The sequence below is a fragment of the Cladophialophora psammophila genome, assembly GCF_000585535.1.
Source record: "Cladophialophora psammophila CBS 110553 chromosome Unknown aczJe-supercont1.8, whole genome shotgun sequence".
Classification (NCBI taxonomy): Eukaryota; Fungi; Ascomycota; class Eurotiomycetes; order Chaetothyriales; family Herpotrichiellaceae; genus Cladophialophora; species Cladophialophora psammophila.
In genome coordinates, this window is record NW_006912929.1 from 1,332,130 (window position 1) to 1,354,416 (window position 22,287).

Genomic DNA, 22,287 nt, shown 5'->3' on the forward strand with positions numbered 1-22,287 from the left:
TCCAGGAGCGAGAGTGGATTTTACAGGGGGGCCTCGGTGCCAAGGCTTGGTAGGTTGTGGTTTCCGTATCAAGAAATGTCGAGGTCTCCTTATGATGCTGACGATGAACGACGAGGGGAAGGCTCTTGGAGGCTGGTTACTACGGATAGTTCGTTGAAATAAGGACGCTCGATTCGCGAGGAATACTGGGTCACTCGGGGAAGGAATGGAAGGGAAGACACTTCGACGACTCCTCGATACACAATGAATCACGCATGACAATTTGGAGGCCGTTGAGCAGACCTAGCATACTAGCAAATGTTGATTGATTTGAGCCAAATAACTTCTACGTCCATCACTGCGAAAGCACCACATAATTCATCCACACAACATTGACCACCATCATCGTCAGCTAACGACTGAGGCAACCTGAGCTGCTCCCATGTCACATATGCCCACCCACTGCCCTTCCATCGACCACCCGCCCGCGTTGAAATGCCAGTATTCAGTGCGATGCCGTCCATACATTGCAATATGTCCCGGATAAACAAGAAAGACGCATTCCCCAGCCCATAAGAAATCCATCAATGCACCCAGCGAAATATCTTACCGTCACCTCTATCATGGGTGCACCCTTCCCCTCACAAGCTTCATAACATGAACGCTAAGCATCCCATAGCAAAAGCGAACACACTTGAAACAGCATGACCCACTCTATCCGCAGAACCTGTGAACTGGGAGGCACCGCCGGGGGCCACAGGCGTGATGGGCGGTGTAATGGTGCTATTGCTGCCAGTACCATTGGTATACTTGTTACCGGTGTTGATTCCAGCTTCGGCGTTGGCGGCAGCATTGGCTGCTGCGTTTGCATTAGCGTTTGCTGCAGCACCGGAACTGCCGCTGCTGGCGCCAGCAGCAGAGTTTGCACTTGAAGCGGAATTTGCACTGGCAGCATCGTTGCCAGAGGAAGCCTCAGCGTTGGCATTGGCATTTGCGTTGGCGTTTGCACCTCCAGAGCCAGTACCCGAGCTACCGGATGAGCCACTGCTGCCCAAGCTTTCGCTGGATGAGCCAGCACCAGCACCGGATCCGGCCGCAGCTTCCGCATTAGCTTCGGCACTTGCTGCTGCTTGTGCTTGAGCACCGGCACCGGCGGTTGGCCCGATCACTGGGGTCTGGGTGGCATACGGGCCGGTTGAGCATGGTGTGGTAATAGTCATTGTGGTCGCTCCACCATTGTGGCAAACATCGCAAGATACAACGGTAGTAGTAAAGCCTTCGGGAATGGAGGTAGGGTTCGTGGTGGCTTCGCAGGGACAAGCCTCCGTGATGGTGTAGGTGGCTTGTCCGATGGACTGACCATCGCTGCAAATCTGGTGGTAGACGGTGAGGTACTCGTGGATTTCCTCTACGTCCCCATTTGGAAGGGTAGTGGTGTAGCTAAGAATCTCCGTACCCTGTGGGCCGGTGGGAGGAGGTGTGATCACAGGACCACCTCCGTTGCAGTTGGGACCCGGGCAGAAAGTGATGGTGCTTGACAAGGTGGTGGTTGTGGTCAAGGCAGTCGGGCAGACGGAATAGTATACCGTAGTGGCAGCAGTGTCCGCCGGATCATTGATAACTGTACTTGTCTGCGCGTTGGCCGCAGCGATGAGCAGTGCCGCCAAGGTCAAGTTGGTGCGCGTCGGTCGCTTCATGATTCCAGGTCTGGGTAACGGCCAGGGTGTTATCTTGCTGTCTGTAGGTTCTGCGTATCGTGGTCGAGCGAAGAGAAAATGAAAACTAATAATTCAAAGGAGTGACTGTGAGGGCAACAAAAGAGACACTTCCAAAAGAGTGTGACGAGTCTCGAAAAGAAAGCGAGCCTATCGAGGAGAAAAAGAAAGTCCAAGGATGCTTTGTACCGTTGAGCATGATATTTACCTTGGGCACAATCACCGTGCGGCGAGGGCTGCGCGATCCACATAACTATGTCTCTGGAATGCAAAACAACCAGGTCAACAACAAATCATCTCATTCGCAGAGAAGAGGAGAATGTAACGCACGATCCATGACATTTCTCGAGAATTAGCCTTGGAAATTACCAAATTCTTCAGCTTTGCACATGGTTTGCAAATCTGGTTGCCATGAGCAGCAGGAACAGCTGCAGAGAGGGCTGGAACCATTCAAGGCTCGCCAAAGGTCCAGCCCGAGGCACTCTAGACTGTGCGGCCTGGATTCGATCAATCGCTTGAATGGCCGCTTTGCTAGGATAGACTGAAATTGAAGGAGGTGGGCAACGGGGAAAGATGTTTCCTATAAATCGACATTTCAAGCTCATCGCCCTCAGCGAAGAGGACCCAACGAGCAGGAAACTTCCTACAAGGAATTATTCTCCAGAGCCACTGAGCTCACGAAGAGCTCATGGCAACACATCGCTGTAGAAAACACGAAACGACGGTCGTGGCTGGCTCTGTTGCTTTTTTTGATCTGAAGAAGGAAAAGAGAAAAACATCCAAAGACGAAGCTGGAAGTGAAGAATTTGTACCGTGGTCTGTGCCAAGAACAAGTCACGTGCCCACAGCCTTGCCTGCGTGGTCTTGGTGCTAACCCTGCCAGTGAATGCAAGGCAATACGAGGCTATTGGATCATTCAAAGTCGTCTCCTATTAAGCTCCTGCTTTTACACCGACTTCGCCTTCAATGGTACTTCGAACACTATCGCACCATTCCGGCCCTCACGAATTTTCTTCCACCGCCCCAACCTCATCTCCTTGCCAGTTCCAGCCACGATGCACAGACCCTGACACTCGCCCTCTTTCTTGCCTCCAAATTCGTTTGCGATGAGTCTTCTTCGCTCAAACACTGCCAAAGAATTGACAAAGCCTCGCACTGGGCCAGACAGTGGATTGGCTGATACAGTTGTCCCATTCTCTGCTGTATCAGTGTCTCCCTTCAAGTGTCCATTCCTCCCCTGTGATTCCCCATTGACAAGCCCATTTGGCTTGTCCGTACCCTCTTCAACTTTTCCCACAGGTCCAAGAGGCAAAAGTGACCTTTTGTCATCGCTCAGTTTCCATGCACGAATCCAGCCGTCCCAACTCCCACTCAAAACCACATCAGTGCCAGGCAAGGCGGCTAAAGCAGTGATAGCTCGGGGTATTGGCCTTCGTCTATCATCCCTCTTCAGCGCCTCGATGACCTTGGGGTCCACTTCCGACGTCACCGCTTCAAGCGGAGGCGGCTCTTCAACACCATGTGCGGTCTGGAGGGTGAAAACAGCCTTCTTTTTATGAATACTCCAGAGACTGATGGAGCCCGAGTCAGTTCCGGTGACAAAGTTCTGTGGCGGCAATGCAGCCACGCAATCCAGACTGCCGGTCTGGTATTCATCGTTTTTAGAACTGTCACCCAGAAACTTAGTGAGCGATTCATCCACAAACTTCCACCATAGGGCCTTTCGATCCCGAGCACCGACTGTGACGCATTGATCCACGGACACGGCCGAGACATCAACAATATGGTCTTGATGACCGAAGAGTGTCTCGACGTATGCGAGGCTATCCTCACCAGCCAAGCTGTAGGTTTTCAAAGACCGGTCCATGCTTGCGCTGAACAGTTGTTGACCAAAGCCAGTTCGATTAGCCGAGTTGGGTGCGAATGCAAGTCCCGTAACTCCATCTCTGTGGGTCGTGAAAGTCTTCAACGGCCGGAGGTCATCTGCTGACCAAATTATGAGCTTCTTGTCCGCTCCTCCTGTGGCCACGAATTTTCCGTCGGGGGAGGCTGCCACAGAGTAGATACGTCCGGTATGGCCATGCTGCTGGGATTCAAGTGCCCTGATTTTGATGCCTCGAACATATGCCAGTTGCTTCGGCCGTCGTCTTCGTGGAACCGTTGATTTTTGACCATCTGAGGAAGTGCTTGGTGGTTGAAGTTCCCATTTGATTAATGTCTTGTCCTTGCTCACAGTGTACGCGTAAGGTTGACAAACTGCGACGCCAGTTGTTGATTCGGTGTCCGCGCGAAATGCCATGTGAGTGGCATTCACAAAGTCCAAGTTCTCAGCAATCAGTCGATACTGTCTGCCCTTTGCCTCGTTTACATCCTCTTTCAGCCGTTGTGCAATTAAGTCCCTGTCGAGATCTTCGGCGTCAAACCCAGTCTCGTCTATTTCCTGCCTGATATTATCCAAGTATCGTTGTGCAAGTCTGACTCGGCGCTCGGCCGCAGTCTCGCCCTCTTCAGATGTAGCTTCTGACTCGTCCGCATCGCTCTCTGCTTGGATCTCGTCTTCAGATTCGCTTCCAGATATTGACTCGTCTCGCTGTCGATCTCGATTTCTTGGTTGTCTCCCTTTTCGACGGGACTGATTGTCTGGCTGCTCTCGTGCTTTGTCGCCGTCTGCAACCTCCCGCCTTTTCCTCGCCTTGCCTGCAACAGGATTTTCTCGTTTTCGCTTTTTCTGTGACGCCGGAAGCGTGAAGAAGGAAGACATTTGGACGTCTTCGCAACCGAGTGCCACCAGAGAAAGCTGAATGTTTGAATTGCAGCGCCGACAATATTTTTCTCCAAAAGTTTTTTTGAGATGCGGGCAAATCTGCAGTTCCTAGCGCAGCCTCGTCGGAAAATTCCATTCGCCGCACCTTCCTTGGAGAGCAGTGCCAGCCCAGCCTTGTGTCCTGAAGGCAGAGCTTCGCGTGCGTGTCGAGCAATGGGACTTGTTTCACCCAGTTTCAATCATCGATCAACTCAACGACAACAGTCTGGGTAGTCCTGAGCACTCTCTCATAGCGGACAAATCTTACACACTTGGGAGTGTTGATTCGAGATCCTCTGCTGTTACATAACGCAATCTCCCGCATCTCAATCCGTAACTGAAAATGCAAGTCTCATTCAATCTGCACGGCAATCCAGCCAAATATCTAACAACACTTCTCCAGGGAGGTCCTCATCGGTCTCACCGGCCGAGACTTCACCATCATCGCCGCGTCCAAAGCTGCCATGCGCGGCGCCACAATTCTCAAGACTACTGACGACAAAACCCGACAACTCAACAAACACACCCTTCTGGCCTTCTCTGGCGAAGCAGGCGACACTGTACAATTCGCAGAATTCATACAAGCAAATGTTGCTCTCTACTCAATGCGCAGTGAGACGGATTTGGGCCCTTCCGCAGTGGCCAGCTTTGTGAGAGGAGAACTGGCGCGGAGTCTCAGGAGTCGGAAACCATATACGGTGAACTTGCTACTTGGGGGTGTTGATCCGATTACGAGGCAGCCGAGTCTTTATTGGTTGGATTATCTTGCGAGCAGTGTGAAGGTGCCGTATGCGTGTCATGGATATGCCCAGTGAGTTAATTCTCCAGGAATTCTTGTCCTCACGTAAGTGCAAGGGCAACCTGATTGACTGACGATGATGGTCATTAGGTATTACTGTCTCTCCATTCTCGACAAACACCATCATCCAGACATTTCCTTCGAACAAGGCATGAAGATCCTGCGCATGTGTACGGACGAACTACAGCGACGCCTACCGATTGACTTCAAGGGGATGACAGTGAAAGTGGTGAAGAAAGACGGCATCGTGGATATGGAGTATGACACTAGTAAACAGGTCTTGGCTGCTTAGAAGTGCAAAACGGGAAAATGAAAGGGACATTCACTTGATCATACCTTATGCATAGCGTCGGCGTAGAAAGAGTCTAATCTCTGGCCGGATCGAATTTAGAAAATGGGCTTCAATTTTTTATTTGGACCTTTTGGCAACACGATCTACAATAGAAATGTCTTGCGTCTCGGCAGATACACACGTCTCTGGTTCGCATGGTTCTGTCCCCTATTTTCCGTACCTGTGAGGGTGGGAGGTGGTCGCCCGGAATTTCTATCCTCCCACAAAAGCCCATTTTCCTTGCAAACGCCATGCTAGAAATTGTTCAGACAAGTAATGCTATCCATTGGGACTCCAGTCATTAGTAAGGGTGGCCTATCATGACCTCTGCGAGCTCTACTCGCCGACCATATCCTGGTCTATTGTAAGATTGGTGATAGCCACTCCGTCGTCTTGAACTGACGTTCTGGGGGTTGTGGCTTCTCTGGTGGTGTTGGTGCTGTCCCCTGGCAGAGCTGTTTCGTCTCTGGCTTCCCTCAGCATGGGGTTGGTGATTATGATCGTTCCTTCGAGCCCGCTGACTTTGCAAATGCAGTCTCCGTCGAGCCGATGGCTGGGGCGGACGTACATCTGAATCTTCCGACTCGGAGGGATCCTGAGTGTTTTCAGTTTCCGAGTGCTCTGATATATCTTCACCTTCATCTACCTCATCTTCTTCATCTTGATCCTCGGTTTCCTTGTCTTCTTCTTCCTCATCGTCGTCATCGTCACTCACAATAAACCGCGCCGCTCTTGACCTTCGCCGAGGCGGTGGTGGGAGGGCATGCTCGTAATCAGAGGCCTCTGTTATTTCATCGTAGTTGGTCTCCGCGTCGGATGCTTCCCAGGCGCGATTTCTCAAACCATGATCGTAGCCGACGTATCTATCAACGGGCTCGGCACTGTCCGCGGACACTTGGCTTCGAGCTTCCGACTCATTATCGTAGCCTTCGCTCTGTGCCCAATGCCGGTTGTACGCGGTCATTGTGGACTCACTATTGGTGTCGTCATCGTCCTCGTCTGCCTCACTATCGATGAAGCCATCCATGTCATCGTCCTCGCCATATTCTTCATCCTCATCTGTCGCGTCTGTTATAGGAGACATTCCGCTATTGTAATAGTCGAACACATCTTCGTGCATGGGCCCGTCGAACTCGTGATCAATATCATCCTCCGCATCGAACTCGGACGAGCTGGCCACGTGCATGCTTTCCGAGTCGTAATCGGAGTCGAGGCCACTACCTGATTCATAAATTTCATGAAAACCACAGCGCAGGCATTCCCCCTCTTCAAGTTCCCAGTGACATCGAGGGCAACGCACGACATTGTCCTCCGGATCTGGAATTCCTAGACCCCAGCGCATCCGAGGACGTGGTTCTCCCAGGAAAACGCCTTTGAAGAGACCGGGTCCAGCGCGATCTGCTGCCAGCTGAGCCGCCTCTTCCTCTTTGGCCTGTTGGTGTTCTTGTACAGTCTCATCTTCGGGCAGTAGCTCGGCTCGACCAATGAACATGTGGACCAAATCTCGGAGGACGTAGTTGGGAGATGGCTGTGCGCTGACTTTTGCTCTGCAGTCTGGACAATTTTTCTTGGTTCTCCTCCCGTGGGCTCCAACAAACCAGCTGGCAAGACACGTGTAGCAGTATGTGTGACCACACGAGAGGATGAACGGCTCGTACAAGGATCTCATGCAGATCTTGCAGACGGAGAGGTTACGCATATCCTCGATATGTCGGAGAAATGTAGAAAGACGGGTTACGTCGGTGTCTGCCATATCGTTGGAGGTCACACGGTTGTTGTGAGAAGGGTTAAAGTTGGACTTTTGAGCATCGGCGCTCAACAGGTTTGGTGAAGGTGGGGAAACATGGGTCAGCCGTGACGCTACAATTTGGCGACAAATTGGAAAGGCAGCGAGGTGAGCTCGCGCGCAAAGGTAGTCCAAGGGCGAAGTAATCTCGCGAGAAAAGGTCGACAGCGCGTCCTCCAAAACATCCCCAGGGTAAGAGTTGAGTGACTGATCGGCCTGGCAAGTGGCTGCGTCTGCAGCCTCCCAGAGCCTGATAGAAGATCTTGGCAGGTAGTGGTAAGATATGGAAGGTTTGCCGAAGACTTTCCCGATATCTCGAATTTCTATGTTGTCGCCTGGAAATCGGTGTATCTGTCCTGCTGTCCTCGTCTCTGCGGTCATGTCGAAGCCAGTCTCATTCGGCTTTGGCAAAGCAAAGCCAGCCGTGTCGTCTCCGGCATCTGGAACAATTTCCCGCAAGCCCCCCGCGCTGTCAAAAGGCAGGCCCTCGCGAACCGCTCTCCGCCATGATTCAGACAACGAAGATGAAGAAGAGCCAAGACACGAGTCAGTCTCTGGCTTCTCGTCAAGTGGTGCCATTCTAAGTCAACCCCTACAGGATTCAAAAGAGAAAGTGATAGCGAATGCCGGTAATGTCGACTGGCGCAGACATGGACGAAAGAATTTACTCCCTGCGGAGGCTCAAGCACAACGGGAGAGCGGTGGTGGCGTTGTGGTGGTCGAACGAGATGAGGTCAGCAAAGCTAGTGGGCTGCAGTTCGCGGACAAGAGCGAGCAAGGCAGGAGCCAGCAGACAAATGGCGAACAACAGTCACAGCAGAACCATACCGGTGAACAACTTAAGCAGCTGACAGCAGATGAAGAAGCTTTACAGGCTCTTTTGGACAATGGACCAGGCAAACCAAGATCGAATGCCGTCATAACACTGCAGGGGAACAGACAGCTTTCGCCCCAGGATGAGACACAAGATTTCAGGGACGATGTCGCTTCGAGGCCGGACTCGAGCACTCTAGAAGAGTACGCCGCCATGCCGGTGGAGGAGTTTGGGATGGCTATGCTGAGAGGCATGGGTCAAAAACGTCGCGCCAACGGAGAGATTATTGAGCTAACTCCGAATGCTGAAGAAAACCCGCAAAAGTCCCGCAGGCATGAAGGGTTTCTAGGAATTGGAGCAAAAGCCGCACCTGGGTCGGACATCGAGTTAGGCGCATGGGGAAAGGCTGATATGCGGAAGAATACCAGGGGACAGGGATTCTTTACGCCATTGATGCGCGAGAACAAAGCCACAGGGGAACGTATCTCGGAGGAGGAGTTCCAGAAAAGGTTGAAAGAGTCCCGAGGCACCCAGCAGGAGGAAGATTGGAGGCAGCGCAGAGACCGCAATCTGGAGATCAGTGGACGAGATCGGCATCGAGAGAAAGACCCGCATAGAAACGGGGACGATGACTCCCGCGAGCAGATTAATCCATTCTCTCGCTCCAGCTCGTCAAGACGGGATCGAGATGGTCATGAAGATTCTCGATCCAAGAGGGACCGAGATGACAGAGATCATGACAGCTCTCGATCAAGACATGATGAAGGAAGGTCACGGGATCGGAGAAAAGATGAGGATGATGATGATGACTACGATAGCCGTCATCGAGCCAAGCATCGAGACCGCCATCGCGATGAAGATAGGTACGATTCCAGTTCGTCCCACCGAAGTTACAGGGACCGGGATAGGGATAAAGACAGAGACCGAGACCGTGAGAGAGATAGATACAGGGAAAGAGAGAGCGATCGCCGCCACTGGGACAGGTGAATTTGACTCATGTCTCGGAACGATATCATATGCCCAAGAATGAAATATGTGAAGAGCGATCGAGTCTTCATGGTCGGAAGCTCTGTGCGCCCAGGAAATATGAACGCCCAGCGTGACCATTTTTCCCACGGAAAATCACAACAAGAACAGCACCGCCACCGCCATCGACTCATACCATGACAATATCTCTCTCCATTTCTGTGTCCTTTTCCTTCCGCCCATTAGTGAGTAGGGAGCCGTTCAGTCCACCCGCCGCCGAGACGCCGGCGATCTCGTCCATCTCCCGCAACGTGTATTCGATCAAGTAGCTCTCATCGACCAACTCTTCCATCCTCTTGTAATGCCTTTCCGTGTAGACTTCAAGCGCCCTCAAAAGCTCCTTCATACCGTCTGCGGCAGCCCTCCCTCTTGTTCGGCTTCCTCCTCTCATCATCTCCTTCCCGCCTCCGACAGCGCCAAGGAGCTTCTTTTCCCCGGCCATTTCGACGAACACGTCCTTTGGGTACGACCGCAGCAAGCAGTTCAGGACTCTCTGGGCCACGGGGGCCGTCCGTGCGTTGGTGTTCCAATCCCGCACGTTCTCCAGTAACTGCCAGAGCTGCGTCCGGTCCAGGGATGCGAGGATGTCGTCCACCGCTTTCACACCCATTATGCTGCTGCTGCTGGCGTCATCATCCTCGTCCCCATCCTTCCGCGATTCGGATGAGTTGACAACATCCTCAAACACACGCAGTAGTCGACCGGGGTGGCCCAACGCCAAAGAAAGCGTGATGGCTTCACGGTAGTTCTTGCTGAATATGTGGTTCTGGAGTAATTGGTCTTGCTCGATCCGCTGAGTTGCGCGTTGAGATGCCAATAAAGTGGTCTGGAGAGTGGTATCCCGCCAGAAGGTCAATGTTGCATCGGCGGCGCCAGATATCAGTGAGTAAGGATAGGGTTGAGGGTTGGACCGACTACTCTTTCTGGTCGAGGAGGCCGAGGGAGATGTTGTCCGCTGGTACGAGTTCGGAGCGACAAGTGCCCACACACGATCGGTGTGGTTGTCGAGTGTGGCTAGGAGATGATCGGAGTCGGCGGCAGAGTAAGGGGACCAGAGCTTGACGAGGGTGTCAGAGGATGCGGATGCTATTAGTGGTTGATTGTTGGACTGGGTTTGAGAAGGGCGTGCATCTTCTACAGACTCGTCATCTTTGGCTTTGGACTCAGGTGGTGGAATCCAAACAACTTTCAATACGGAATTGCTGTGCCCTTCAAACGTTTGAAGACAGGTATAGGTCGAAAGCGACCACACTTTAATTGTTCGGTCTCCGGAACCACTCACAAGCAATCCGCGAGAGCCGCTTGATCCGCCATCTGGGAGTGAAAGAGGAGGTGTCCCTGCCGGAGAGAAGCGAACTGACCAAACTCCTCGTTTGTGACCGCGCAGAATAGCCGTCACGGCTCCGTCTTCCAAGGACCATACCTTGACTGTGCGATCCTGAGATGCTGAAGCGAATAGTGGTGAGATGGGCGATGTATCCATTGCATTGATATCCTTTTCGTGGGCAACTCGCGTGAACAGGGCTTTTGTGCCTGTTTGTGGTTCTGTTGCTGACTGATCGTATTTGAGTTTCGCTGTGTCCCACCGTTTGATTGTCTTGTCTTGTGAGCCTGTCAATAGGAACGCTGGCGGGTGCGTTGCTGGATTTCTCAACGCCGGACCATCTGTTGGTGGACTTCTCGGTAAGGCGATGGCCCCTAAGGACTCTGCATGTCCAGCGAAAACAGCAAAGCACTCGTACGATGATGAGGCAGGGTCCAATCTCCACAATCTTGCAGTATTGTCTTTTGCACCGGTCGCTAACCAGTAGCCTGACCAATCGACATCTAAGCAAATAATAATGTCTTCATGGCCTTCGAGCAACGCAACGTCATTTCCAAAAGAGTTGACGGCTTTGGCGGGGTTGGAATTTATTTGTTTACCATCGTCTTGAATAGAAATCAACCTGAGACTCTCCGCATTGGTAGCAAGTGCTAGCAAGGATCTGTCGGGGCCGACGCAGGCCATGTCAATAACCTCGTCATAGTTTCCAGCAATTGTCCGAGTCACTGGCAACTTTCCTAGTGACTCTGACGTTTGCAGATTGTGCAGAGCAGAAATACTCTGCAACTTCATTGTTTGATCTTGATGGATTGAGAGAACTGCATCGTCCTCAACCACCGGGATGATGGCTGTGATAGCATCATTCTCAAGCCCCGGTTTCTGCTTGGTCGTAACTTCACGGCCTGTTGCGAGATTCCAGATTCGGACTGCGCCGTGTTCCCCCCCAGCGTAGCAAAACCGGCCGTCCAGGAGAAAACCTGCAGTTTCTAGCACTTCGAGAGCTGGAATAACCCTTTGCTGTTTCCATGTTTGGCCATCCCATAAAATTAATGTCCGATCTCGGCTTGCTGATAGGAGGAGTTGTTGTTCTTCGGAGTATTCCAGGCTTCGTACGACACTGACATGTGAGTCAAGGGTAGCGCTGGATGTACGAGTAGCTAGATTCCACACGCGAATTTTTCCATCTTCACCCCCAGATGCAAGGTAAATGGATCGACCCGGAGATGGTTCGTCGACATCCATTTGGTCTTCCCCGCGACTCTTTCGCTTACGGCTCGTCTTGGGATTTGATGGACTCGTTGACTGTGATTGGAAGAAGTGGAGCGCAGAAACGACCCCGCCATGGCCGTGAAATGTATGTGAAACATAACCTCCTCTGAGATCCCATACCTTCACAGTTCCCTCCGCGCCTCCCGTCGCCAGGAGTGATCCGGTGGCATCAATGGCCGATGACACAACTGGGGTGGTATGTGGTTTCAGTGTTCGCGTAAGTTCTGCGACTATTGTGTCGGATCCTTCCAGAGGTTTGAGCAAAAATATCCGAAGCGAGAGCGACCGCGAAGCGATCACCAAATGGTTTGAATCAGGAGCCAGGCACAGACTCGTAACCGGTTCCCCGTCCCCTTCTATACGACAAAGTACCCTGCTCGTCTGTACTTTGACAATCAAAACGTCCTCGTCAACACAGGTTGCGATGAAAGAACCGTTTGCACTGTGCGAAACATCGCCGCCGGTGAAGATGGGCTCAATGGTTTTGGCAGCCTCAAAAGTGGTTTTATGGTGGATTTTTGTGGCCATTCTTGCTGAGTATTTGCATCCTTGGAATCACACTATGGGTCGAGGGGTCTCAAGGTACATTCATTGTGGTGTCGGGCGACATATGAGCATGGGGAAACATCAAGGCTGACTATGTTAAGATCCTTTGAAATTTCAAAGGAAAAAGTTCAAGAGATCAAACTTCAACCAATTGCGTGTGGCGAACATTTAAGGTTTACGCTAGTGCTTGGCGCCACAGCCTCGTCTGTCTGCTCTCAGCCTCGTCCTGAATGCGGTCTCCCGGCACTCGGTAAGGAAACAATTTTTCAGACAGTCAGAATATTTTCCCTGCTGGAACGTCAAACACGAAACACAACACGCTTTATATATAAAAATGGCCTAAGACGGAAGCGGTCCTGATTTGCAGGGGATGTATTGGAATGGTACGAAGAGCAAAGGGGAAAGAATAATGGTAAGCCAAAATCTCTTATCGGCCGAAGAGGTCGAAAGCTTCTTTTAACCATATGAGCCTTCGCAGGCGTCTGGCTTCTGTCCCCAAAACTTTTTGTAATAATGAGGTGGCTCCGTTGCAGCTTGCATAAAGGAGTATTCTCGTCTGCTCCGCCTCAGACAAGATGGGTGGTTGAAAGGGGAATCTGCAGGCTTTCGTCTTGTTGCACAATCTGTCCCAACGAGGCAGGATGGACAGTAGCGTGTGTGTACAGCTCTCGGTCCTAGCGAGGCGAACCCGGTTCAACAGCGAAGTGGAAGAGCTGACACAAACAGAGTTACTTTCTTTTCTTCATCTTCATCCCAGCAATCCAGTCCAGAACATAGACGCTTTGTCCTACCGAACTTCGGCCTTTATTGCTGGGGTCCAGCGAAACCGAGCCCGAATGTGACCTCATCTGTGGTAACTGGATCATGGTCCGGTACTGGGGGCGACTTGAAAAGTCATAAAGTAACACATCAAGACAACCTGGACGCGGAGAGACACATCACTGAGGCGCCCGACTGCACCGAGACGGCGATGATGGATAGTCCGCGTACAGTGTACCCGACCACGATTCTTTACACTCATAAAAAAGCGGTAAGGGCGACTGAACTCTCTGAGTTGATCGACCCTCCCTAAGGAAAGGTCATCACAGGAAAATTTGCGTTGAAGTGGACATCACAGCGCTCTGGGTCGACGTCGTTGTCACGGCGGGTAACGATGTTGTCCGTGGAAAAGGCGGGGTTGATGGAACGGTCCACCGTGTTGCCGGCCCTAGATTGCTGCAGGAATGTGCTACTCTAGGTGGATATCAAACAGGTTCCGCTAAAATCACTGATGCATACAACCTTCCATGCCAAGCGTGAGATGGAGGCAGACGGCAAGATTTCTAAGTACAAGACTCTCCTCGTCGCCCATGACTTTCGGCAAGAGGTGGGAGTGGACTACGGCGGGACCTTCGGTGGTGTCTTTAGGGCCTTCTCGCTCCGCATCCTATTTCCTTTGGCTGCCTTCTGTGAGTGTTACGTTCATGAGATGGATACTCTCATGCCTTCCTCAATAGCAGATTGGTGAGATGGGGTTCAAAGCCACATTGACAGGATCTATGTCCGGGAAGAACTGAGGACCGGGACCAAAGATTGTTATGTTCCCTTGAACGAGAGAGAAGAGCTCGTTGATGTTTTCTCTGGGTCAACGGTAGGATCCTAACGCCTCCGGCTTTAATGATTATCATAATTGACTTCCTCTTCTAGGTCATCAGGAGTGGGGAGGGGCGGAGAATCCAGACCCAGAAGATGGACTATGCCTACCGAAAGACACAAAGACCTCTGTCTTGGTCGCAGCTTTCCCCGGGGGACAATTTCCACTTGTTTGAACGAACCATGGGGCTTGACATGCATCAATGAATTTCTTCATGGTTTTCCACCAGGCTCCGAAACGTGCGGTTAAACAATTGCGCTTCGACGGGTCTGGGGGATTTGGATGGGCAATACTGTCGGGCTGAGGTCGACCTAGAAAAGGGTTGTGCGGCTTGCGGTTTGGTGAAGGGACACAAGTCAATGGAGCTGTGCCAGGTTGGATCTTGGTGGCAAAATCAGACCACGCGGATCTCCCGGTCAAGAAGAAGGGGCGCAAGGAAAGCAAGATGTATCAACTACGGGCCGGTAAGTGACAGACGAGGAGCATGAGGATGGTGCTTGCAGGTCCGGCAGTGAGATATTGTTGTCCCACGAAAGTCTCGCCGACCTGCATTCCTCGAGAAAGCTGATCGTGGACGAAATCTGGGCGTCACAAGGAAATATACTTCAATCGAAGACATGAATGATACACTTGGCCAACCGGAAATGGGCCTCATACGGGTTCGCGCTTGAATGCACGAAACCGCGGGTTTCACGCACTCGTCCTCGATTCAAGTCTCTCCTCTGACGGCAAGCAGCGACAAGCAACGACAAGCGGCATATCTTCCTATTATCGTTTACGCCAGTGTACAGACACGCCATTTGTTTGGGCACGAGGTGTTGTTATGGCAATGACAACACCAGCGACCAGTGAGCCATCGGCCTACAAAATGAATAGACTCGGTGAGCATACACCTCGCCAAGCTTTTTTCCAGTCTTGTCTTGCTCAGTGCCCCTGTGGATGAGCCCTCGCTTGGCCCGTCAGCGTGCAATGAAACCACCGTCGACCTGTAAGAAACTGCCCGTCATCCAACTCGCGGCATCACTGGCCAGCACGAGGACAGCCTTTGCAACATCTTCTGGGGTTCCGAGGTGAGGCCAGGGGCTTTGTTGGTGGAGCATTTCATTCGTCTCCTTCTTCTCCAGGAAGGGCCTGACCATTGCTGTGGCCAGGAAGCCTGGGCAAACCGCATTGACGTGAATTTTGTGGGGAGCATAGTCGACTGCCACCTGACGTGTGAGGTTGACAACTGCTCCTTTACTTGCACAGTACGAGGCTTTTTCGAAGATAGGTCAGTGCTTTCTCGTCCAGAGGCATCGTGGACTGGCGACACAGGTAGCGGGCGTACTTACGTTCCAAGGCAAGACCGACTTGGCCTCCGATTGAGGCGATGTTGATAACCCATCCACGTTCTCCCGACTGTAGGGGTTCTTGCTCCATCATCTGAGTGATGGCGAACTTCATGCCGAGATACACGCCTCTGGCGTTCACGGCCTGGCCACAAAATCAGTCAAAATCACGCAGCTCCCAGAAGGGTAATCGTCTCTCCCCTACCATTGTCTTGTCGTAACTGCTGACGGGTTCATCGACGATATTGGCCAGCCCCGTGAAGATACCGGCATTGTTTACCATACTGGCCGAGTCCGTCAGTCACGGATTATCCAGCAAGGAGGAGCCAAACGATGTGAGAACAAACATACATATCAAGTCTGCCGTAGGTCTTAACCGCCAACTCGACGAGACGTTTGACATCATCTTCCGAGCTGGCATCTGCCCGTTGGAAAATGGCCTTGCCTTGCCCGTGGGTTTTGATGATTAGGTCATGGGTCGGAGTCAGGTCTTTCTCGTAGCCGCCGGCTCGAATCTCAGATGTCAAGTCACTGCAGACGATAGATGCCCCTTCTGAGGCCAGCGCCAGCGCTATGGCCCTCCCATTGCCCGACGAAGAGCCTGTGACGATGGCGACGCGTCCGGTAATGCTACATACTGAATCAGCCATTCTTCCGCCACATACGACGTCAATTTTACCCACCTCAGGATGTTGGACATGTTGCAAGTTGGGAGGGAGAACTGTTAGGTGTGTCAACAAATGAGTCTCAACCGCTAGGCCTGGATCTGCCGGTATTTGTTTTTCGCATGCCATCTCTTCAATTGCTATAGTCATGTGCATGGATCCATTCGACCGTAGAGAAGCTCCTCAAATAGCATCTGTTTGACACGTGTCGAGAGCGGTACCGCTACACAGCAGACTTTTCCAATTCGTTACGATAAGGTTCGCATCTGTGCAGGTGCAAACAGACAAGAAGATGGCTCCGAGACTTTGTCTTGCAGTGACAAGAGGGGTTCCTCCCACTCCTGCAGGTGGAGGCAGCAGAGGGGTCGCCTGAGATGTGGAGATATCCAATGGGATGCGCTGCGGTCCCGCACCATGCATGCCGTCGGCCGGAAGTGTACTCTCTACATGTCCCTTCCAGCCAGATGTGTCTGGGGTATCCGTACCTCCCCGCTACCAAGCAGACCAATACGCCAAGGATCCGTTCCCTCCTCGCTTGGAGAGATGTGGTGGTGCTAATTGTGTTGAGCGGTCGCGGGCCTCGCCGGGTGTGGCCCTGCTGCACACGACGTCTTTCAGCCTCGTTGACTTGGTTTCTTTGGCGCTGGCTTATACATCTGCCCATGGCTTGTGGAAGTGTTGACCAAGGTTGCTGGCGGCACCGCAGGAAACAGGATGAGTGCTTACCGAGAGATGGAGCGTGACAATGACGGCCACTGACGAAAGAAGAACCGCGGGGTGTCCAGCAGAGGTCCCAAACCTCAATGCCTTATTTATGCGCTCGGATCCCGACGCTCTGTGTCTTTCAACCTAGAAGGAAGTCAGTTTACAAAACCATATATAACTATTCCCCTTGCAATCATGCCGCGCGAAGACATCTCCTTTCAGACAGCCGACAATGTCACCTTGAGAGGGTGGTTTTACAAGCTTTCCGGGGACAATAGCGTTCTACCGTGCCTAGTTATGGCTCATGGGTTTTCTTCCTTGAAAGAAATGGATCTCAACACCTTTGCCGAGTATTTTACATCCCACCTCCCACTGTCCTGTTTTGTCTACGACAACCGGGGATTCGGCGACAGCGATACAAAGGAGGGACAACCCCGTCATGAGATCATCCGTACCCAGCAGACGAGTGACTACTCAGATGCAATCACCTATGCGCAGTCGAGGTCGGATGTCAACCCTGACAAGATTGGTGTCTGGGGCAGTTCCTACAGCGGGGGACATGTGCTTTGGGCTGGTGCAGTTGATCGCAGGGTGAAGGTCGTTCTCAGCCAAGTGCCCTGCGTTGATGGCTGGTCCAACTTTCATCGACTCATCCGCCCGGATTTTGTCGCGGGCTTGAATAGGCTTTTCCAAGAAGGTGCGCAATCATCTGTTGCCATCTCTCATATTTGTCCTCATTCGAGGTGCGCAGATCGGCTGGCCAGAGCTGCTGGCAAACCACCCGGCTCATTGCCCGTTGTGGACGAAGACCCTCATAAACCATCTGCCTTGCCTACGCCCGACAGCTATCAATTCTTCACGGGCTGGGGCAAGAATAGCAACTGGAAAAACAACGTGACCGTGAAAACGTACGTCCCACAGGTGCCCATTGATGCTGCACGATAATATTGACAGGCGTTTCAAGGATCGAGGCATTTCGCGAGTATCATCCGTCTGCACACATCCAGCACATATCACCCACACCTTTACTCATGACGGTGGCGGAAAATGACGTGCTGACGCCGACCGACTTGGCCCTAGAGGCCTATTCGAGGGCCCTGGAGCCTAAGCAGCTGCATCTCCTGCCCGGTGGGCATTTTGACGCCTATTCTGGGCCCAATTTCGAAAGGAATGCTAATAAGCAAGCGCAGTTTTTGAGGGAACACTTGTGTGCTTAGAACAGACAAGCGAGAGAGTCTTGATTGTAATAGAAGGTACAAGCACGAGGTATAAGTGCGGAACCGATAAAGTCATCATATACCGTATACGGCCACGGGTGGCGCCACGATGGATCTAGCAAGAAGGATAGCCTGGTGCGCCCTGGGTTGCCCTGCCAAGCAGGACAACCTCCTGGTCGGCCTTCTAGAAATGATCATCAAATGAGAGCATTGTGTCTTTTGCCCTGGCCGATCACCAAGCATGGCCTCTTGGTGATTTCCTTGCCGCTATCGTCAACAAAGCCTACCACTGCCGAAGAAGCCCTTGACGTATCTTTATGGACGTCATCTTCGATCCCACGTCTCGTATACGGCGCCCCTGGAACTCTTGTTTTCTCTCATCGAGTCAGGCGGTTTTTAGAAGCTTTTAGTACGGTACTGGCATCCTTGCACTGCCGGTTTTTGCCGCTGTCGCTCCAGGTGTCTCGGACTTAAGACCACGCAGACAAGCCCCCTTTATCCATTAACCCGACGTTTTTTCCTCCTGGTCCGTCTGAAGAATGTATTGATATTATTCGCTTCTGCTCTGTTATGTAGGCCATCCTGAGACTTGCCGCTGTGGACGACCATAACCTCCTTGCTTGCCTCAATGACGGAACCGCTCCAGTCCCGCGCGCCCAGAAGGCAGAGGAGACAATACCAGAGCTGCGATAATTGTCGCAAAGGCCGGCGAGCTTGCAACGCGGTATCTTTGGGCATCAACCCCTTGCAGCCCAATAGCGCCGGTGCAGGTACTGCAGCGACAGCCTGCTCGACATGTCAACGGTCGAAGAAGGAATGCACGTTCAGATGGCTCCAGGAACTTCCTCGTGGGACGCTACCAGAATGTCTGAAGCAGAAATTCAGCAGGCGTTATCAGCCTGTCAGTTGCGGCGGAGGAGACCTCCCAGCCTCTCGAACAGCATCGCAGGTCCATCCCCAGAATGCTGCTGATTCCAATGAGACAGCCGAGAACAGAACAACTCCCGCCAGCGGACCAGTTGTGAGGCATAAAGATGGTCCACGGCAAGCCCGGATCGCCCCGCGACGTGATCAGCTGGAACCCAACATCAGTGACCAGCAAGCAACTTGCTTGTCCGAAAACGGCGTGGGCAACGCGCCCAACATCACAGCCGACTGCGCCAACTGGCTGGAAAATATTGTGACCTCAACTTCTCCCTTTCACTACGATCAAGGACAAGAGTTCTGGCGGTCTGGGCCTCCCAATTTCAGTAACCAGGAACCACAGCTTGACGATAGTGGCCAGTCCGCGACTTTTGCGAGTTGGGGCTCGCCTTTGTATGGCGCGCTGCTCGGCTATCCTCAATCAAACAACGAAGGCCCTGACAATGGCGTGGATGAGTTGAACCGCGACACATCCTACCCCCTGAGCCACACGGACACCGTCCATCACACACAGGCATCGGGCGACTTGGCTTTGCTCACCGATACAATGCTGGAAAATATTCCTTCTTGTGCACCGCAGATCTCGGACGACGTCACATTCAACATGCGAGAGTTTGACCTTACGCAGTCCTTCGGCAAAGGCTTGATTTCCGATAGACTGCTGAGCATTTACCATGACAGTTTTGAGAATTCGCTCTCTTGCTGGGTCACAGAGTCAAATTGCCCATATAAGATACCGAGGCTGCTTCTGGGGAGTCCAACCCAAAGAAGAAAGCTCCTTTCATATCTGGCTAGTACGCGCTTTTATCACAGGGTCAGAAGGCTCGACAACGCTTTTTCTACTCTCCGCAGACAGCCTCTAAGCCGTGGAGATGGCGCCAGGGCATCCAAGGCCCTCATGCTTGCAATCATGGCATTTGCTAGCCAGTGGACCCATTCGCATGACGGACACCGGCGTTCGCGCTCCCTCTATTCGGAAGCGGACGTCAACCAGCCTCATCAGACATCTGGGAAGGACTTTTCGGATATCAATGGAACGGATCCTTACGACTTTGAACGCCTCATCCAGCAGAGCCTCTGGAATGAGGCGGTTGACGCCGTCCACTCTTGCTTTAATGTCGATTCTTTTGAGCTCATATTTGCCCAGATAATATTTTCCATCATGGAGAGACCTTCTCATTTTGACAAGACGGAAGGTGACGAGCATTCGAGGTTTGACTCTCGTCACAGCAATGTATCGTCAATTTCGTCCGCGTTGGCTGGCAATCCGAGGGACCGAGTTATCCCTTGCCCAGAACGAAGAAGAAAGGCTACGGTTGGTAATGAAAGGTATCTTGAGATTGCACTACATCATCTGCTCGCTTGGAAGAGGAGAATCTCCTCGGCCAAGCAGCAGCAGGCAGTACGAGCTCAGTTTCCATCGGGAAATACTCCGATCTTATCACGGCCGATTTCGCTGGAAGATTACCAGGCGTTTGACATGTTCTTCTGGTTCGGTGTCATGTGCGACACGACATCGGCGGTTCTGAGCGATCGCTTACCTGTGATACCTGATACTGACTCGGTTTTTAATCTTGACGATGGGCAAAGAGCTTCACGTCCGGCCGGCGTCGACGTCTCACTCAGCAGACACAGCCAACCCCAGAGAGACACTACTTCAAAAGCCAGTGTTTGGGCCTCTTGTCTGGCGAATGCTAAGCCCTCCTTATTTGGGGTTCCAACCGTGCGATGGCCGTGGCCGCCAGGAGTCGCCGAAGGTATGCTGCAAGAAGCAACACCAGTCAAGGTGCTGTTGTGGAGAAAAATTACCGTGATCAAGGCCCTCTTGTCCAAAGAGACGACGCCGCCGTCCGTCATCGAGAGATGCATCGCGGAGACATTGAAAGTTTACGAGTATTGGCAAGAACACTACGGCGAGTTCATCCTGAACTGCATCTCAAATCACGCCCACTTGTCGTTCAAAATCCAGTCGTGGTACGTCATCCTTGCCAGTCACTGGCACCTAGCTGCCCTCCTTGTCGCTCATTATATCGACTTGGTGGACGTGACCTTGAGGTCAGAGACCGTTCAGCGCTCGCTGCGGCAGTCATCAGCACTGGTGTTGGAACTGCAGAAAGCCAATGCCTATGCTATTGCCAACTTGGCTAGAGTGGCCAATCCGCCAGAGTCCAATCCATCAAGCCACGAGCAGTCTTTCCACTACGCCAGTGCATACGGCGCTCTCGTCACAGAACCTTGGCCGGAAGTCCTCAACCAGACTCTGACGAGGGCGTGTGAAGTGCTGTTGCTTTGGCTATCATCCACCAAACAACCCACCCCCGCTCCCATTCCCACTGCCTCGCAGCAGGCCTGGATTTCTGCCAATACCAGCGTGTCGGAGCTGACCAAGCATTCTACAAGTTGCATTGAAGCTCTCAATCTGCTCGGGAGCTGCTCTCAGCTAGCACAGCTCGCTGCATTCTCTCTCGAGACGCGACTGAAATCTTTGAACGAGCCTCCTCCTCCCCCTCCCCCCCAAACCTTTGATCTCCATTGGCAGGACTTCGGTTATGATAACCTGGTCTATTGATTCGTCCCTCGCACACAGATCCAACCCAGATTTCACATGCGAGAGCTATGTAGCCTGATGCAGAGAGACGGCCACCACATTTGCAACCGTGGTTGAAAAGTTTGGAGCCGTATTGTACATCAGATTTGCCGGTGAGGTAGTAAATGAGTACGAACAGAACGAAATCCTTTTATTGGATTATCACTATGTCTCAGGCAGGCTAGCGAAGCCGAGTCTTCAGCCGCTTCAGAATTGTCCTTGTGCTGCCCAAAGCTTTAATTCCTATCGTTTGGCTTTCCTAATGGATTCGAAGTAGCCTGTTGTTATAGCCGTCAGTTTTCGAGTTCGCATTCTCTAGCGTCACCGGCCTCCTCGTCGTGAGCCTTACCTACCTTATGCACCGTTAGGTATTAGACGTTACCAAGGGTAGCTGTTGGAGGGCGGGACCGCAACGTTCGTAACTGGTCCCCCCCTTACATATATCCCTCTACTGTTTACCGTCCCCAGGAGAACGGCCATACGAGCGCTTTTGTTGTGCGGATCCACTCACCGAGCCAATTCCCCAGAAGGCCAGGGTGACGGGTCCTATTGCAAAAGGGTGACCATGTTAAACGTCTACTGAATGCTTCTTGGTATATCATAGAACGCACGGATGCTGCAACCCAAAAGCGTGTTTTCCTTCCATTAGCGCCTCGTCCTCCAAGTACAAGTACAGCGGTATTCTCGATATATCTGATCGATCCCATTGAGAGAGATTCACCCATGTCCCAAGACTCCCTCGCCATGGCGCTTGACATCAGGGGGAAGACCGCCATCGTCGGTGGCAGATGCCCAGGCAAATGGACAGCTGCTCACAATATCCGGATGGCATCACC

General features: G+C 52.3%; 10 protein-coding genes across 10 annotated transcripts; 5 read left to right on the top strand and 5 right to left on the bottom strand.

Annotated features, from left to right (window-relative positions):
• Window positions 1-629: 629 nt before the first annotated feature.
• On the bottom strand, window positions 630-1,676 carry A1O5_06119 (uncharacterized protein; the record flags this gene model as incomplete). The annotated part of the gene is made up of 1 exon (XM_007746714.1): window positions 630-1,676. The coding sequence occupies one exon, from the start codon at window positions 1,674-1,676 to the stop codon at window positions 630-632; it is 1,047 nt and encodes a 348-aa protein (XP_007744904.1).
• Window positions 1,677-2,640: 964 nt separating this feature from the next.
• A1O5_06120 (uncharacterized protein) lies at window positions 2,641-4,455 on the bottom strand (the record flags this gene model as incomplete). Its single annotated transcript, XM_007746715.1, has 1 exon — window positions 2,641-4,455. The coding sequence occupies one exon, from the start codon at window positions 4,453-4,455 to the stop codon at window positions 2,641-2,643; it is 1,815 nt and encodes a 604-aa protein (XP_007744905.1).
• A 506-nt stretch (window positions 4,456-4,961) lies between these two features.
• On the top strand, window positions 4,962-5,588 carry A1O5_06121 (proteasome subunit beta type-2; the record flags this gene model as incomplete). The annotated part of the gene is made up of 2 exons (XM_007746716.1): window positions 4,962-5,308; window positions 5,387-5,588. The coding sequence occupies 2 exons, from the start codon at window positions 4,962-4,964 to the stop codon at window positions 5,586-5,588; spliced, it is 549 nt and encodes a 182-aa protein (XP_007744906.1).
• A 340-nt stretch (window positions 5,589-5,928) lies between these two features.
• Window positions 5,929-7,380, bottom strand: A1O5_06122 (uncharacterized protein; the record flags this gene model as incomplete). Its single annotated transcript, XM_007746717.1, has 1 exon — window positions 5,929-7,380. The coding sequence occupies one exon, from the start codon at window positions 7,378-7,380 to the stop codon at window positions 5,929-5,931; it is 1,452 nt and encodes a 483-aa protein (XP_007744907.1).
• A 412-nt stretch (window positions 7,381-7,792) lies between these two features.
• A1O5_06123 (uncharacterized protein) lies at window positions 7,793-9,214 on the top strand (the record flags this gene model as incomplete). The annotated part of the gene is made up of 1 exon (XM_007746718.1): window positions 7,793-9,214. The coding sequence occupies one exon, from the start codon at window positions 7,793-7,795 to the stop codon at window positions 9,212-9,214; it is 1,422 nt and encodes a 473-aa protein (XP_007744908.1).
• A 169-nt stretch (window positions 9,215-9,383) lies between these two features.
• Window positions 9,384-12,374, bottom strand: A1O5_06124 (uncharacterized protein; the record flags this gene model as incomplete). Its single annotated transcript, XM_007746719.1, has 1 exon — window positions 9,384-12,374. The coding sequence occupies one exon, from the start codon at window positions 12,372-12,374 to the stop codon at window positions 9,384-9,386; it is 2,991 nt and encodes a 996-aa protein (XP_007744909.1).
• Window positions 12,375-13,448: 1,074 nt separating this feature from the next.
• A1O5_06125 (uncharacterized protein) lies at window positions 13,449-13,685 on the top strand (the record flags this gene model as incomplete). The annotated part of the gene is made up of 1 exon (XM_007746720.1): window positions 13,449-13,685. A coding segment is annotated over one exon (237 nt), but the record flags the coding sequence as incomplete, so codon positions are not given.
• A 1,299-nt stretch (window positions 13,686-14,984) lies between these two features.
• Window positions 14,985-16,053, bottom strand: A1O5_06126 (alcohol dehydrogenase; the record flags this gene model as incomplete). The annotated part of the gene is made up of 5 exons (XM_007746721.1): window positions 14,985-15,280; window positions 15,357-15,498; window positions 15,559-15,637; window positions 15,705-15,983; window positions 16,037-16,053. The coding sequence occupies 5 exons, from the start codon at window positions 16,051-16,053 to the stop codon at window positions 14,985-14,987; spliced, it is 813 nt and encodes a 270-aa protein (XP_007744911.1).
• An 865-nt stretch (window positions 16,054-16,918) lies between these two features.
• On the top strand, window positions 16,919-17,940 carry A1O5_06127 (uncharacterized protein; the record flags this gene model as incomplete). The annotated part of the gene is made up of 3 exons (XM_007746722.1): window positions 16,919-17,420; window positions 17,475-17,631; window positions 17,688-17,940. 3 exons carry the CDS (start codon window positions 16,919-16,921, stop codon window positions 17,938-17,940), a joined length of 912 nt encoding a protein of 303 aa, XP_007744912.1.
• Window positions 17,941-18,735: 795 nt separating this feature from the next.
• On the top strand, window positions 18,736-21,433 carry A1O5_06128 (uncharacterized protein; the record flags this gene model as incomplete). Its single annotated transcript, XM_007746723.1, has 2 exons — window positions 18,736-18,841; window positions 18,882-21,433. 2 exons carry the CDS (start codon window positions 18,736-18,738, stop codon window positions 21,431-21,433), a joined length of 2,658 nt encoding a protein of 885 aa, XP_007744913.1.
• Window positions 21,434-22,287: the final 854 nt, after the last annotated feature.